The following is a 17,051-nucleotide window of genomic DNA, read 5'->3' as shown; positions in this document are numbered from 1 at the left end:
CCTATATTCCTACCAAACATCCCCACCTCTCCCTATATTTCCCTACCACCTACCTATACTAGTGACAATTTATAATGGCCAATTTACCTGTCAACCTGCAAGTCTTTTGGCTTGTGGGAGGAAACCGGAGCACCCGGAGAAAACCCACGCAGACACAGGGAGAACTTGCAAACTCCACGCAGGCAGTACCCGGAATCGAACCCTTAATTCAGTAGCTCTGTACATTTCCAGTAGTTAAAACTAGTATCTGCTGAAAATTCATTAATAGATTTATCTTATTGAATGCTAACTAGTATACTGAGGACGAGTCCAGTATAATGGTAGAATTGCATTGTTTTTGACTACATGTTTGTGTTCTGTAAAGGAGAACTTGTTCAGCATGGAACGTGCCTGAAATTGTTTGTACAGCACATTTTTTATAGTTTGTAATGTTTTGATGCTTCTCAGAGTTTCCAAAGACACACTGCCTCAAAAAAAATCTTAATATCGTAAATAAAATGTTTCTAAATTGACTTCTATGCATCACCCATTGAGACTCTTGTGCTGTGCCACAGTAATAACATGGAGAAGTGCAAAGTGAAAGCCCAGTATTTCTCAATAGAGAGTCCAAATGCCAGGCATCCCCTGACCAGAAGACTTTTTTTTTCTTTTCTTGTTTCCCTTTTCTCCTCTCTCATTTTTATTTTACTAATTTTTAAAAGAATTTATTCTGTTCCTCTTTGCATCTCCCGTACCCCCACTACCAGTGTACTAATCCTGGGAGTAGGAGCTCAGTGCCATGGGCAATTTATTGGAGCACCAATCACAAAGCTGCATTTGTGAAATCCTAATCTTATTATATTTTTTCCCCACAGCAGGATCTGGTATGTTCAACACACCGGGTATGCAGAGCCTATTGCAGCAGATAACAGAAAACCCACAGCTAATGCAAAACATGCTGTCAGCACCTTATATGAGGAGTATAATGCAATCTCTGAGTCAGAACCCTGACCTTGCAGCACAGGTACAGCCCCAGATATTTCATCATTTTTTTACAAATTAACTGTACCAAACTATAACACTTGTATTTAAGTATTGTCTTATGTCAAAACATCTGTTTCACATTTAAAGTGCAGGTATTGATATGTAAATATGCCAACCATTCTGCTCCAGCAATATCCTATGACCACAGTGCCAGTTTCCATATGTACGCTGACAATACCTAGCTCTACCTCACCACCAGCTCTCTCGACCCCTCCACTGTCTCTTAAATTGTCAGATAGCTTTTTTCATTCGTTCATGGGATCTGGGTGTCGCTGGCTAGGCCAGCATTTATTGCCCATTCCTAATTACCCTTGAGAAGGTGATGGTCTGCAGCGGTTCAAGAAGGCAGCTCACCATGTGGGGTAGGTACACCTGCAGTGCTGATTGGAAGGGATTTCCAGGATTTTGAACCAGCGACAGTGAAGGAACCGCAGTATAGTTCGAAGTCAGGATGGTGTGTGGCTTGGAGGGAAACTTGCAGGTGCATCTGCTTCCCTAGTCTCTCTAGGTGGTAGAGGTCACGGGTTTGGAAGGTGCTGTCTAAGGAGCCTTGGTGCATTGCTGCAGTGCAACTTGTAGATGGTGCACACTGCTGCCACTGTGCGTCAATGGTGGAGGGAGTGAATGTTTGTGGATGGGGTGCCAATCAAGCAAGCTGCTTTGTCCTGGATGGTGTCGAGCTTCTTGAGTGTTGTTGGAGCTGCACCTATCCAGGCAAGTGGAGAGTATTCCATCACACTCCTGACTTGTGCTTTGTAGATGGTGGACAGGCTTTGGGGAGTCAGGAGGTGAGTTACTCACCGCAGGATTCCTAGCCTCTGACCTGCTTTTGTAGCCATATAAATACTTGGGCTACTCCAGTTCAGTTTCTGGTCCAACATCTAGTGTTGGATGAGCAGAAACTTCCTCCCAACTAAATATTTGGAAAACTGAAACCATTGTCTTTTGTCCCTGCCACTAACTCCATTTCCTAGTCATTGACTCGTCCATCTCCCTGGCAACTGTGAGTCTGAACCAAACTGTTCGCAAATGTGGAGCCATATTTCAGCCCGAGATGAGCTCCCAACCACGTATCTGTGCCATCACGAAGGCCATCTATTTCCACCTCCGTAACATCGGCAGACTCCGCCTTCCTCAGCTCATCTGCTACTGAAGCCCTCATCGATACCATTGTTACCTCTAGACCAAAGCGCTCGTGGCCTCCAACGACGTTCTACTGTCCCTAAACTTGTCATCCAAAATTCTGCTGCCCGTGTCCTATTTCTTAGCAAGTCCCGTTCATCCATAATCTATGTGCTCACTGACCTATGTTGTCTTCTGGTTAAACAAAGCCTCAACTTTAAAATTCTTATCCTTGTTTTCAAATCCCTCCCTATCTCTAATCTCCACCAGCCTTGCAACCCTCATATCTGTACTTCTGTAATTCTGACCTCTTGAGCATCCTCATTTGTAATTGCTGTACCATTGGCAAGTATGTTTTCAGCTGCCACTACCCTAAGCTCTGGAATTCTCTCCCAACACCCCTCTCTGTCTCTTCCTCTTTTTCCTCTTCTAAGGTGCTCCTTAAAATCTACCTCTTTAACCAAGCATTTGATCATCTGTCTTAATATCTCCATATGTGGCTTAATGTTAAATTTTGTATGTTAAATCTTCTGTGAAGTACCTTGGGTCATTTTACTACATTGAAGGCACTATATAAATAGTAGCAGTTGTTATTGTCAAACTCTAAGTTGTGAAGACTATTTTACAACTCGCTTCAAGAGGGAGTCTGCTTGCAGAAGACATGGGCAGCCAAGTCATATGGCAAAATACCACTCGAGGAAAAAGGTCCATTTTAGAGCTGCTGTAGTCATGGACCTAAGTGAACAGGTAGTTCCTCATCCTAATTTTATGCAATGGCTAGATTTAAAACACACTGAAGTTCGTCCAGATGGGGGTACTTAGTGAAGAAGCTCCTTTAAAACCAATCACTTTGACCACGCTTTTAGTAATGCCTCCTGATATCTCCTCCTTTAGCTCAGCATCCATTATTGTCTGAATAAGCCTCTGAAGCATCCTGAAACGGTTTACTGTGCAGTGGCAGCTGAAGGCAAAGTTGGTGAAGTGGTTCCTTCTAGGTTCGTGTTGAGATTTGAACTCTCCCTCCCACCCCCCCCCCCCCCCCCCCCAGTCTGTTTACCGGGGCTTCTGTTTGAAATAAATTAGTCATGAGAGATTTGTGCTAACAAGGTTCCATTTCTAACTGGAATATCAGAACAAAAACATTTTTTTTTCAAACAAGTGGACTAAGGCAGATCTTGTGTGTTGCAGATCATGCTGAACAATCCGCTGTTTGCAGGAAACCCTCAGCTGCAAGACCAAATGAGGCAACAGATCCCCAACTTTCTGCAGCAGGTAATGAGTTTGTTTCTTTCTCCACCCACTTCCTTATATGGAGAATTGCTTGCTACATTCACATTGAACTTTGCAAGTGATTGTTGCGAGCAGTTGGAAGGTGTTTAAACTGTTTATACCTGTAAATATGCAGCTATGTAGATTTCACATATGTTGTGTGAATGCTCCAGAGTAAAATGATCTGTTCTGGCACAGTCACATACAAGATCTGGAGATACTCCACAACAGCATGATTTGATCTTTGCTAATGTAAAGGGATTAAATCCATTTGCTATTTGCATTTTTGGCGTGTTTATATTAGGCTTTTCATGCTTCACAACATACAAATGAAGACACTCAGCCCACTGTAACCCCAGATATGCCCAAAACTATACTCGCTACATCAGCTTCTTAATCAAGACATGTGGGTATCTCCTTGAATCCAAGTTCTGCCCATTTCCATCTCCAGGCCTCTGGCTGATCTTCTGCTTCTCAGTGAAACCCAAATTTCTTTCATTCTGGTGTTTTCTTTTTTCCTCTTGCACTTTCCACTGCTTTGGTACAATATGAAATGGATCAATGGTGACTTGCATTTCCTTTATTCTCCACTGGTGAGGAAGCAGTTGACTTAAGCTCTAATAGAATCTACAATACCTGAGCTGCTTCTGTGGAGAAGCACAGCTGCTAAATCCATAGTGCAATCTAACACCAGTGCTGACTTACTTTCGGTGTCTTGTTACTGTGTTGTAAAATGTGCTGCAGTCTCTAAGAGTACATGATGTAGCAAATAGATTAATCCACAGTTTTCAACCTTAAGGTATCATGTTCTTGTGATTCCAGATGCAGAACCCTGAAACGTTGTCAGCTATGTCAAACCCAAGAGCCATGCAGGCTTTGCTACAGATTCAGCAAGGCCTGCAGACATTATCTACTGAAGCCCCAGGGCTTCTGCCAGGGTAAGAGTTTGGTTGTGAAACAGTAGTTATTGCGCTGCTCAATGAATAAACAAAAATGGATGTTGGGCCCTAAACATACTATCACTGCTTTACATAGTATTACCTAGTAGTTAAAACACAGAACGAGATCACTTGGTCTAGTAGGTCCATGCCAATGTTTATGTTCCACAGAGCTTCCTCCCACCTTTCATCTAACCCGACCAACACATCCTTCTATTGCTTTCTCCCTCGTATGTTTTGGTACCAAATGGAAAGCCAATTATCTTTAATGTATTCAGCAAGTGCACTGGTTACTGGGGATGAATAAGGATTGAATTTACGTATTGTATAAAGCACAGACATCCAAATTTGGCTTGTAATCAATACCCCTAGTTTCTTCAGAATTTCCCTCACCACAGCTGCAGAATTGGACCAGTCCAATGTGCCTCTATCTATTACAGTTATTACACTTTTTTAAAAAAACATCAAAATTTGCCCTTGCAATTCTGTGCATTGCTGGTCTCTGGTTAGAGAACAGCGGACTCGCATCATGTGACAAATTGATCACTTGGCATGAGTTTTAACAAACGGCAAACATACATCAAGAACATGAAGTTCCTCAACAGAAAGTGCTGTGCACCTTCAGTCATGACTCTGCTACTTTGGAGGGCTTTATGTGGACTGTGAATAAACTGCTATTAATCTATTTGCAAGAACATCTTTCTGCTGGTGCCTTTGCAAAACTGTCCCTACAACTTTTTTTGCAAGAATGCTTGACTGTGCTGCTTTTGCTCTGTTAAATGTTATTCTTTCATTATCCTGTGATTTTATGTAATTTAATTGCTGCTATTACGCTTTACTTATTCTGAAACACTGCTGTTACAATTTCATTTTTATAAAATGTTCAGAACACTTAGTAACATATCCCAGAGTCTGTATCCTTTTGCTGAAGAATTTGATTGTGCTTGCTGCAAATATTAGCCTAAAGGTGGCATAGAATTCTAGGCCATCTGCTTGTGATGCATCTTTTCAAAATCACCTACACTGTATTGTGAACTGAGTGTTGTTAATATCTCACTTGTTCCCTCTTGGCAGCTTTGTTCAAAATATTCTGTTTAATCTTTCTCTTTAAAGATATGGCGGTGGCATTGGAGGAATTGGCAGCGTTGCTCCCAGCACAAATGAGAATACTGGTGGAGCAGGTGGAACAGTGGGAACTGATGGACAACAGCATTTTGTGCAGCAGATGTTGCAAGCATTAGCTGGAGCGAACTCTCAGGTAGTAGGAAATGAGGCGAAAATACAATCAGTCATTGATTCTGATGTAACGTGATGGGCACTAGACTCTAGTCTCTTCTGGGCGGGGGGCGGTTGGCAGTTGTGGCTGTGGCATTGAAATTAAATCCAGATGTTCATAAAACAATCACATCTTAAATGTAATTTTATAATTACTCTGAGATCTTGGAAGATTACTGGATTTCTAGGTTGAAATCCTAAAACATAGTTGAGCAATGCCTGCCTTTTCTTTGGGTCTTCTTCACAGCAGTTTAATTGAAATCAGCAATTTTGGGGATGAAACCGCGTACCCAATCATACTATGTAGTAAACTTGCATCTATATTCACTGGAGAAGAGGATGCAGCCAATGTTACAATAAAGGACGAGATAATCAAGAAATTGGATTAGATTAGACTGGATAAGATTAAAAGGTCCCCGAAGTAGAAAAGGCAGCCAGTCTGGATGGAATGTATCTTAGGTTGCTGAGGGAAGGGTGGAAACTGTGGAGGTTCTGGCCACAATCTTCCAATCCTTAGCTATGGGACTGGTGCCAGAGGGCTGGAGGGATGAAAATGTTACACGCCTAATCAAAGAAAGGGGAAAGGGATAAACTAGGTAATTACATGCCAGTCAACCTAACATCGGTGGTGGAGAAACTTTTTAGAGCTCATAATCCGTGACTTAATTGTCACTTCAGAAAAATATAGATTAATCAATGATAGTCAGCATGGATTTCTTAAAGGTAAATAGTGTTTGACTAACATGATTGAGTTCCATGATGAGGTAATAGAGAGAGTTGGTGAGGGTAGAGCAGTTGATGTGGGTATGGACTTGCAAACAGAGTTTGATTAAAGTACCACATAATAGATTTGTTAGCAAAATTGAAGCCCATGGGATTAATGGGCTGCACGGATACAAAATTGTCTATGGGACAGAAAGCAGAGAGTAGTGGTGAACAGTAGTTTTCAGTCTGTGTATAATATTTATATTTAATGACCTGGACTTGGGGTAATTTCAAAGTTTGCAAATGACACTAAAATCAAAAGTAGTGAACAGCTGGAAGATAGTTTTAGACTTCAGGAAGAAAGACAGACATGGTAGATAAAATTTAACAGAGAAGTGTGAAGTGATACATTTTGGAAGGAAGAACTCGAAGAGGCAATATACACTAAATGGTACAATTTTTTAAAAAGTGCAGGAACAGTGAGATCTGGGGGTGTACGTACAGTACTCTGAAGTTGGCAGCACAAGTTGATAAGGCTGTTAAAGAGGCAAATGGGATCCTTGGCTTTATAAGTAGAAGCCTACAGTACAAAAGGAAGGTAGTTATGTTAAAACTATATAAATTACCTAGTTAGATATCAGCTGGAGTATTGTTTCCAATCCTGGGGACCACACTTCAGGAAGGAGGCCAAGGCTTTGGAGAGAGTGCGGAGGAGATTTATTGGAATGCTACCAGGGATGAGGGATTTCAGTTCAGGAGAGACAACAAAATCTCTGTTCTCCTTAAAACAGAGACGGTTAAAGATGTTCAGAATCATGAAGAGTTTTGATAGAATAATGGAGAAATTATTTCCAGTGGCAGAAGAGTCGGTAACCAGAAAACAGATTTAAGGCAAGTGACAAAGGGTCAGAGGTGAAATGAGGTGTCGTTTTTTTTATGCAGCTAGTTATGATCTGGAATGCACTGCCTGATAGTGTGGTGGATAGTAACTTTCAAAAGGGGGTTGGGTAAATGTTTGCAGGAGAAAAAATTGCTGAGCAGTGGGGAAAGAGCTTTGGAAAGTGGTACTAATTGGATAGCTCTTTTGAAGAGCCGGAAAAGGCAATATGGGCTGAATGACTGACTTCCTTCTGTGCTGTAAGATGCTGATTTTATGAATCAGCATATGTGATGATGGCCAGGTAATCTGTTTTATTGATGTTGGTTGATGGATAAATATTGGCAATAACTTCATGTTCTTATTCAGACTAATGCTATGGGATCTCTTATGCCCACCTGACAGGGCAGATGGGGCCTCGGTTTAACATCTCATCTGAAAGGTAGCGCATCCGACAGTGCAGCACTCCTTCAGTACTGCACTGTGTTGGAAAAACCCATAACCCATTAAACAGATTTGTACAACTAGAGACACCAATATATATATCACTACCAACTTCTCAAGGGCAATTAGGGATGGGCAGTAAATGCTGCCCTAGCCAGTAACGCCCACATCCCATGAATGAATAACAAAAAATTCACTTCATTTATTATTGACAAAAGATTAATCTTCAACACTCTAAACTTGCAGAATAGGGCACATTAGCTTCACATTCAAAACTTACTGTCCATGTATTTAATGAGGGCCTGTGAAGATGGCTCTCTAGGCCTTTCATGCCACATGGTCTCGCGGGCAGTAAAGGTCTTTCTTTTCATCATCTAAGTAAAAACATGGCTTCTCTTTTATACCTTTTTTCTTTTCTGGTTTTCTTTCCACTGGTTGCAACCCTATCTAATATGTTATGACCAGCCAGTTTAAATAGTTTGTCGAGCAGTGATAAGAGGCCCCGTGCCTTTTCACATCATACAGTTACTTCCTATCATTGTTTTCCCAAGCCGCAAACTGCTTTGTTGTAAATAATCTAGTGATCTTCTCATAGCAACACATTAAGCTTTTTATATTAAATAAAAACAGAAAATGCTGGGAATACTCAGCAGGTCTGGCAGCAATCTGTACATCTCTAATTTTTTTCTGTTCTGATGAAGGGTCACTGATTGGAAACATTAACTCTGTTTCTCTCAGTTGAATTTGTTGATGCTGCAACTCTAGGGAGAACACTTCCCTCACATGCAGCTGCAGGGATGTTAGCGACATCCAAGGCAGCTGCCTGAGCAGCAGGATGGTGCAGGCTGGCCTTGGCTGTCCATTAGTTTCACAGGTAAACTCAGTGCTACAGCACAAGGAGTTGGAGCAGGAACGGGCCATTGTCTTCTCAGCAGCAGCATTTGAGCTTTGCACCAACTATTCAGGAGCCCAAGAATGCCTGTGTGTGTGTGAGACATTGGTTGGCTGAGGACCAGCTTATCTTAAGGTAGTCTGTCAGTATTCATTTGTGATGCTTCTTTATGAAGATGGGCACCTGAAAATCTGTGAAATACTCTTCTATTTATTATTGATAGAGAACACCTAGTGACATTTTTTTTCATTTGTTGCCTTTTCATGTCACTGCTGAGCAGACTTTGACTCCGAATCCTGAAGTACAGTTTCAGCAGCAACTTGATCAGCTCAGTGCAATGGGATTTCTGAATCGTGAAGCCAACCTTCAAGCCCTAATAGCAACAGGTGGAGACGTCAACGCAGCCATTGAAAGGTTACTGGGTTCTCAACCATCTTAGCAATCTTTCTGCAGCTTGCAAAGAAATTGTAATTTATTTTTGATATAACAGCAGTTAAATCTTTAAAAACAAATGCTCTTTACAGCTTGACATTTGACATTGGGTCTTGTAGTTGGAGGTGGAGATAATGGCATTATAAGTGAGTGCACTGAGGCATTTGTACAGTATGAGCCTTGGGATTTAATGCTTTCATGAGTCAGGCCAAAATGTTGCATGCATGAAACATTTTCTGTTCTGTTTCTAATTTTTAAAAACCTAGATGAGTCTGGTGGATAGTTTTCTTTTGGTCTGACCTGAAAATCTGTTTAAATCTCAAGTCTTGCTGTTTAACTAACTAATAGCCTCTTGAAAGTAATTTGTATAGAACAAGACTTACAAGAGATGCAGAAGAAACTGATAAAAGGTGCAGTGTCTGACAGCCCATTGCGTATTGTGAATGAAGCATGCATTATGGCAAATAGCATCCAAAAGACTAAATGCAGAATACCACTGAACCTAATATTTATTACTTTGCTTTATATGCAAAATGAAATGCATAGAAATGTATTTCATTACATATTTCACTGAAAATTACTCAGTACCTTTCTAGTCTTGAATGCAATTGCAGTGGTTCTGAGCTTCCTAATTCTGGATGACTTCAAATCTTTGTGCAGCTTTAATAAGCACCTTATTCTGAACTGTGTGCTTTCAAATACAACAGATTGGCTTTGGCCATTAAAATCCTAGCATAATGTATGTGCATTATAATTTGGGATGTCACTTTTTCTTTCTAAAGTGTCACTTGTGATATTAATCTAATTATTTCTCTGAACTGCCTTGTACAAAATATCTAACCTGTCAGTTTTTATTAGTAGTAATTACTTATGTGCACATATCATTAAAAATTGAAATAAAAATAAATTGTGTTGTGCCTTTTTAAGAAAGCAATTTATTGAATCTCCTAACTTCCTGTAAAAGATTTATGGTCAAGTAATCCTATAGATATCATGCGTTTGCTCAAGTGGTTATTGAAAATTACTGTCATGCCACTTAAGATAGAAATAAAAAGGAAAATGTTGATTATCTGGGGATTGGGGTAGATAGCTCCAATTTAGAATTAGCAGTGGCACAAGTATAATAGAATGAATGACATCTCCGGTTGTAATATTTGGCTGCTAACCTGACTATTCCCTTCGAGGCCTTATAAGCAAATCAAGGTAATTGACCCAAGTAGTTACAATCAGGGAACATTTGTATCTTGTGCATTTTAAGCTCCAGATAATTATTGACTTAAAAAAAAGATTGTTCTAGATCTAGAACAAAATGCAATTTTTGGCATGTTATAGCTGGAATGTGATGCATGTGCTAGATGCAAGACTTTTATGCATTTATTAGCAGATCTCCTACGGAGTTCCAAGGGGTTGTGGGATATGAGTGGGAGAGCATATCTCCACTGTTGGAAATAAATTTTTAAAAGATCTCCCCAGAGACAGTGAAGTCAACACTTAATATAATTCATGGAAAGTAAATAGTATTTTTCTTACTGAAGGTAGCATTTATTCCCTTGCATACTACATTTTTAAAATATTGTAATTCCCTGCATGTTGTCATGATCATCTAATTCATGGTTTGTATTCATATTTTAGAGCTCACTTTTAGTTTTGAAGAATTAAATATGTACCTGTAAGCATTTCAAAAGGTTGCAGACCACCCATGATTTACATTTCAAAGATCTCTCCATGAGTGCTTACAGAGACAGAGTTAGAGGGGCGAGAGCCATAAAACAGCAACTGGGCTTGTTTAGTTGGGAATTCAAACCACAAGGTCTGGGAAGAATTGCTCTGTCATTGTTAGCAATTCATCTGGGTATCCTAAATCAGAGATGTTTTGGGAGTTGGAGGCAATTAGCTTAAATTGATATCTGGGACATCCCATTGTACAACCTTGCTATGGCAATAGATGATGCGGGCGTGCCTGTTGGGTTTTATTTCATTTCTCTGCTTGCTGACACAGACAGTAAGTTGGCTTTGAATGCTGCTGGATTCAGGAACAGAGTGGCCATTAAGAACCAGGGATGTTTCTGTTTTGAGTAAGATCCGTGCTGAAGCTGGAAATCCAGATTTGTGAGATGTTGAAAGAGTTGGAAGATTGCCTAGCCGGATGCTAGCAGGAGAATCCCTAGGAGATCTTGTGCCTTGGAAGACAGCTGAGAAGTTGAGGAAAATTGAAGGGAATTCCTAAGAGCTGTGGTACACTTTGGATTGGTCCCAGAAGTGGACAAACTGCCAAGATCCTGTAAAGTATAGGGGAGCTCTTGGGGTGGAAGTAAAAGCTAAATGGGATGTCCTGTTGAGATTTAGAGTTCAAAGTATACGTCTTAATGTTTTGTTAAGCTTTTAAGTTTAAAGTATGAGATTTCAAACTGTAATGTTAGTAGTGTTTTACTTTGTTTAACTCTTGTACAGTAAAGTTTGTTTTTGTTTAAAACGTGAAATCTTGTGGCTTAATTCTCTCAGTAATAACTGGAAATTGGACTTTCTCTTTTAGAGTTAATTGTCCTTAATGGTTCATAACGATGTGAGCTCTTTAGTATCTAACTGTTGGGTGTCTGGTTGATAGTTTACACTGGTTGCTTAAAAAGAAACAATTTTCATGTTTTCTGGTATCATTGCAACAATATTTAGTGCTATCAAAATAAACTGAAATGTTTAGATACAGGCCTTCTTTTCAGAACTGCTGCACAAACTTGCACAATGTGTTTTCCTTCCAGTAGACTTTGCTATGGTCTATACTCTGGATTACTACCTGATCCACGAGCAAAGTGACATAGGGTAAATAAGATCACAGAGTTGAATGTATGGCTCAAAGATTGGTGTGGGTGAAATGGGTTTTGATTCATGGGGCACACCAGTACTGGGGAGAGGACAACACTAGGACCAGTGTCTTGGTGAATTGCATAACTAGGGTTGTAAAGAGACCTTTAAATAGTAAGCGGGGGAGGGTTCACTTGAGGAGAGATTTAGAAAGTTAATGAGAAATGATAGTGCAGGGAAGTGATGTATGTAATGATAACCAAAGCATGACAAGAAGGGACAAAGCATACAAACATAAGAGTGCACCAACAAATAGTCAGACTAGGGAAAAATGGTAAAAAGACAGAATTAAAGGCTCTTTATCTGAATGCAAGCAGCATTTGTAACAGGGCAGATGAATTGATGGCACAAATAGGAATAAATTAGTATGATATGATAGCTATTACAGAGACATGGTGGCCAACGCTGGGAACTGAATATTCAAGGGTATTTGACATTTCAGAAGGATAGGAAGAAAGGAAATGGAGGTGTCGTAGTTCTGTTAATAAAGGATGAAATCAGTACAATAGTCAGAAATGATCTTGGCTCGGAATCAGTTGGGTGGAGATAAGAAATAGCAAGGAAAAGAAGTCACGGAGTAGTTTTATAGGCTGCCTAACAGTAGCTACAGTGTTGAAACGCTGCAGTCCTTGTGGTGTAGGTACACCCACAGTGCTGTTAGGAAGATAGTCCCAGGATTTGACGGTGAAGGAATGGTGATATTGTTCCAAGTCAGGATAGTGTGTGGCTTGGAGGGGAACTTGCAAGTGGTGGTGTTCCCATGCATCTGCTGCCCTTGTCCTTCTAGGTGGTAGAGGTCACGGGTTTGGAAGGTGCTGTTGAAGCACCTTGGTGAGTTGCTGCAGTGCATCTTGTAAACGATGCATACTGCTGCCATTGTGCGTCAGTGGTGGAGTGAATGTTGAAGGTGGTGGGTGGGGTGCCAATCAAGCGGGCTGCTTTGTCCTGGATGGTGTTGAGCTTCTTAAGTGTTGTAGGAGCTGCACCCATCCGGGTAAGTGGAGGGTATTCCTTCACACTCCTGACTTCTGCCTTGTAGATGGTAGACAGACATTGGGGAGACAGGAGCTGAGTTACTCGCTGCAGAATTCTCAGCCTCTGACCTGCTCTTGTAGACACAGCATTCATGTGGCTGGTCCAGTTCAGTTTCTGGTCAATAGTGATCCTCAGGATGTTGATAGTGGGGGATTCAGTGATGGTAATGCCATTCAATGTCAAGGGGAGATAGTTAGATTCTCTTGTTTGTGATGGTCATTGCTTGGCACTTGTGTGATGTGAATGTTACTTGCCACTTATCAGCCCCAGCCTCTGTTGTCCAAGTCTTGCTGCATATGGACATGGGCTGCTTCAGTATCTGAGGAGTCGCGAATGATGTTGAAAATTATGCAATCTCAGCGAACATCCCCACTTCTGACCTTATGATGGAGGAAGTGTCATTGATGAAGTGGCTGAGGATACTACCATGAAGAGCTCTTGCAGTGATATGCTGGGACTGAGATGATTGACCTCCAACAACCACAACCATTTAGTTGACTCCAACCAGTGAAGAGATTCCCCCCGATACCCATTGACTCCAGTTTTGCTAGGGCTCCTTGATGCCATACTCAGTCAAATGCTGTCTTTATGTTAAGGGCAGTCACTGTCACCTCACCGGAACAGTTTCTTTGGAACATTACATTCTGGAACCAAGCAGGGAACGGGCTATTTTAGACCTGGTAATGTGTAATGAGACAAGATTAATTAATGACCTCATAGTAAAGGATCCTCGAAGTAAGAGTGATCATAATATGATATAATTTCACATTCCGTTTGAGGATGAGCAACTCTGGTCTGAAACAAATGTTTCAAACATAAAGGCAATTACGAGGGTATGAAGACAGAGGTGGCTACAGTGGACTGGGAAAACCGGTTTAAAGGTAAGATGGTAGAGAAGCAGTGATAGATGTTTACAGAGACACTTCATAACTCTCAACAAAGATATGTGCCATTGAGAAAGAAAGACTCTGAGAAGGATGCAGCTAACTAAGGAAGTCAAATTAAAAGAAAAGTTGTACAACGCTGTAAAAATTAGTGGTAGGCCAGTAGATTTGGAGGATTTTAGAAACCAGCAAAGGATGACTAAAAAGTAATAGAGGGAGTAATTAGAATGAGAGTAAGCTAGCAAATATAAAAACACACAGTAAGAGCTTCTGTTAGTATATAAAAAGGAATAAAGTAGCTAGTAAGTGTTAGTCCCTTAGAGGATGAGACTGGAGAATTAATAAAGGGAAACAAGGAGGACATGGCAGAGACCCTGAACAAGTATTTTGTATCTGTCTTCACAGTAGAAGACACAAAAATCATCCCAAGAATAGCAGAAAATCAAGGGGCGAAAAGGAGGGAGACACTTACAACTATCACGAGCAATAAAGTACTATGAAAACTAATTGGACTACAAGCCCCCTGGACCAGATGGCCTGCGTCCTAGAGTATTAAAAATAATGGCTGTTTTGGTCATAATCTTCCAAAATTCCCTATATTCTGGAAGGGTGTTCACGGCTTCACCGATGCTGGAGCAGGTGCTGGTGCCATTTTAAAAGGCTCAGTCCTGCAGACAGTTAAACAAAATGTAGACTTCACCTCTTCCCATCCCCTTTACGCATCAGAGTGCAGAATTCACCCCTTCCCCATGTCGGTGGCACCAGCTTTCCTTGGACGGGAAAGTGAAGGTGCGTGAGTGCCGCCTGTCATGCTGAGGATCGGGAACTGAAGGTAAGATCAATGCGGTTTAAATTTTAATTCATGCAAATGTGTAATTTAAATATGCTAACTCTGGTCCCGTAGCAGAACGGCGGAGGGGCTGCCACAGAGCTTCCCTGCTGCCAGGAAGATCGGGCCGGGCAACCCCAGCGCCGAGTTCCGTGGCGGCTGCTGCTGCTGCTCCGATTTTCTGGCACCGCCCCCCCCATCAGGGAACTCCATGTCGTGCTGGGAACAAAATCCAGCCCATGGTGTGGTGCAGTGATTCAGTACCCTTTTTTGAATGTAGCAACAAAGAGTAACTTTCTTTCTTGGTAACAAGAAAAGGAGCCTGATGTCTAACCTGTCTGAAATTGAGATGGATAGCAGCAGAAATGGCAGGAAAATGGAGCAATAAGGCCTACTGTTATCTCCTTGCCCCAACCTCAGTTTTGTTCCTCCAGCCATTGGATGACCTCCCCTGTCCACTGCATGTAAATACTGGCCACGACCCATTACCCCCCACACCAAGCCTCCCCCCCCCCCCCCCCCCCCCCACTGCCCACTGACCTGTTCCTGTTACCACCATTTCCCAGGAGAGTGCTTACGATTCCAGACTACTCAATTAGGACAAAACAGCCCAAGATATACTTTCAAAATTTTACTATGACAAGGTAAATTTCAATATTATTTCTTAAGTTCAAATTAACTGGCAATCATGGGATTTTGCAGCACACAAGGAAGCCCATTATAGCTGTGCCAGTTCTCACAGCTAGCCATTGTATCCCTTTCGTCTTCCACTTTAAAAAAATATATATATTTGTCCATTTTCCTTTAACAACGATTATGCATTTTGCTGTTAACACTGCTGATAGGGTGTTCCATGTCTACACCCTTTTATATATAAAAACATGAATTCTTATTAATTTCTCATTTTTGTGAAGATCTTTAATTTATTGCCCCTAGTTACTGACTCATCAACTACTGGAAATTATTTGTTTTTCTACTTGCATACTGAGTATAAAATAATATACTTGTAGTTGGATTGAATGATTTGGTTGTTTCCTTGAAGACTTTTCACTCATAATATCAGTTCTGGTACTATTGTGCACTAAAACAAGCTGGGCCATATTCTGTGAGGAAAACTGCTTTTTAATCATATATGTTCTGTGGCAAAGAATGCATATAATGCATATTTTTTTCTCAGGCACTTGAAGATAGCTTGGATGGATCCTAAGACCAGCTGATTTGAATTAAAAGTATTTCAATTAAAATCACTTGTTCAAATCTTACCCTATCACTGAAAAGGTGAGCATCTGAGCCACTAAACATCATCGTTGATGATCAAAGTGCACGTAGGCCATATTCTTCACTGTCCTTGTACATTTTAATGCAAGTTTTAATTGAAACAAACAAAAATGTATTTAAAAACAAAATCATTTTAAGTTACATTTAGCCCATTGTACCTTGGAGTAAGTTGTCAGAAAAGAGCTATGTCTATTACTGTCTGAAGTCAAACTAAATGTCATAAACATTTGAATAAACTTTAGACCTGACTTGAAACTTTCCTATCTAGTTAGAACAAATAATATAATTTTGTATTGAATTTGTTGCAGCATGGGAACTGTAGCTCTCACTTTAGCGTGCTTCTAGATTACCTTTTAAGTACATGCAAGGAAATATGCTAGTTTAAAAAGTGGGTACTCTACTGACACAAGAGGGCAGAATTCACATACTTTAGAAAGTAAGACTTGTTTTATCTGTAATGCAGTATAGCACCAGGAATTTGAACAAGCTTCACATAAATCTACCGGATAATGTTACAACTGAGGTTGGAGGAATGCAATTTCTCTTGTTCCACGACTCCACTGGTCACAATGTATGTTTAAATGTTTTACCCTGTTACTGATACGGCCAATTATATACATTATATTAGTTTCAGGATTTAAAAAAAATCTGCCAACCAAGGTTCTTTAATAAACAACAAAATTATTGATTTCTTATAAAACAAGGCTTTTGCAATAAAGATGCAAAGCTTATTAACACAGTTTGAAATATGAAAGTATAAATATATACCCTTCTAAAATAACCTAACACATGCACACACATACCAGTTAAAGAAAATAAAGAGAAATGTAAAAACTGGCTCTGCAGAAATCAACTTAAAAAAAAAAATACTTTGGCTAATTTATTATTAATTCTTGAAGAAAAAGGAATGTTCCAGATGGCCTTTGGTGTAGCATCCAGGTACACGTAGACAGCTGTCACTGGGATCTTTCTGGAGTAGTTCTGTTCAGGAGACGCGAGGAGGAGTATTGCAGGCTTTTCGGAAAAATTCCTGTATCAGTGGTGGCAAACACTTTTCCTTTCCTTACTATATTCCCTAGGTAGGTGACCTATGCTTTTGCAAGTTCACTTTTGGCAAGGCTTCTCACCAAATCAGCTGACTATAATTTTCTAAACAGAGCTTGTTCTTGTTCCAAGTGGTCCATCCAAG

At 40.5% G+C, this 17,051-nt stretch overlaps 1 protein-coding gene across 3 annotated transcripts in view; it reads left to right on the top strand.

The window, feature by feature from the left end:
• Positions 1 to 11,421, top strand: part of LOC137369206 (ubiquilin-1-like) — a 52,750-nt gene extending 41,329 nt beyond the window's left edge. Inside the window, exons 7-11 of one of the 3 annotated variants that reach the window (XM_068030021.1) lie at positions 858 to 1,003; positions 3,334 to 3,417; positions 4,237 to 4,352; positions 5,466 to 5,610; positions 8,826 to 11,421. In XM_068030021.1, coding sequence (XP_067886122.1) covers positions 858 to 1,003; positions 3,334 to 3,417; positions 4,237 to 4,352; positions 5,466 to 5,610; positions 8,826 to 8,984 — 650 coding nt within the window. In that variant the 3' untranslated portion in view covers positions 8,985 to 11,421. Of the gene's footprint in view, positions 1 to 854; positions 1,004 to 3,333; positions 3,418 to 4,236; positions 4,353 to 5,465; positions 5,611 to 8,825 lie in introns of all 3 variants that reach the window. The other 2 variants (XM_068030020.1, XM_068030022.1) reach the window with 2 other exon arrangements.
• The last annotated feature ends 5,630 nt before the right edge of the window (positions 11,422 to 17,051 follow it).

The sequence above is a fragment of the Heterodontus francisci genome, chromosome 4 (genome assembly GCF_036365525.1).
Source record: "Heterodontus francisci isolate sHetFra1 chromosome 4, sHetFra1.hap1, whole genome shotgun sequence".
Lineage (NCBI taxonomy): Eukaryota > Metazoa > Chordata > Chondrichthyes > Heterodontiformes > Heterodontidae > Heterodontus > Heterodontus francisci.
The sequence above is the reverse complement of the archived record's forward strand: the minus strand, read 5'-3'. Positions and strand labels throughout refer to the sequence as shown.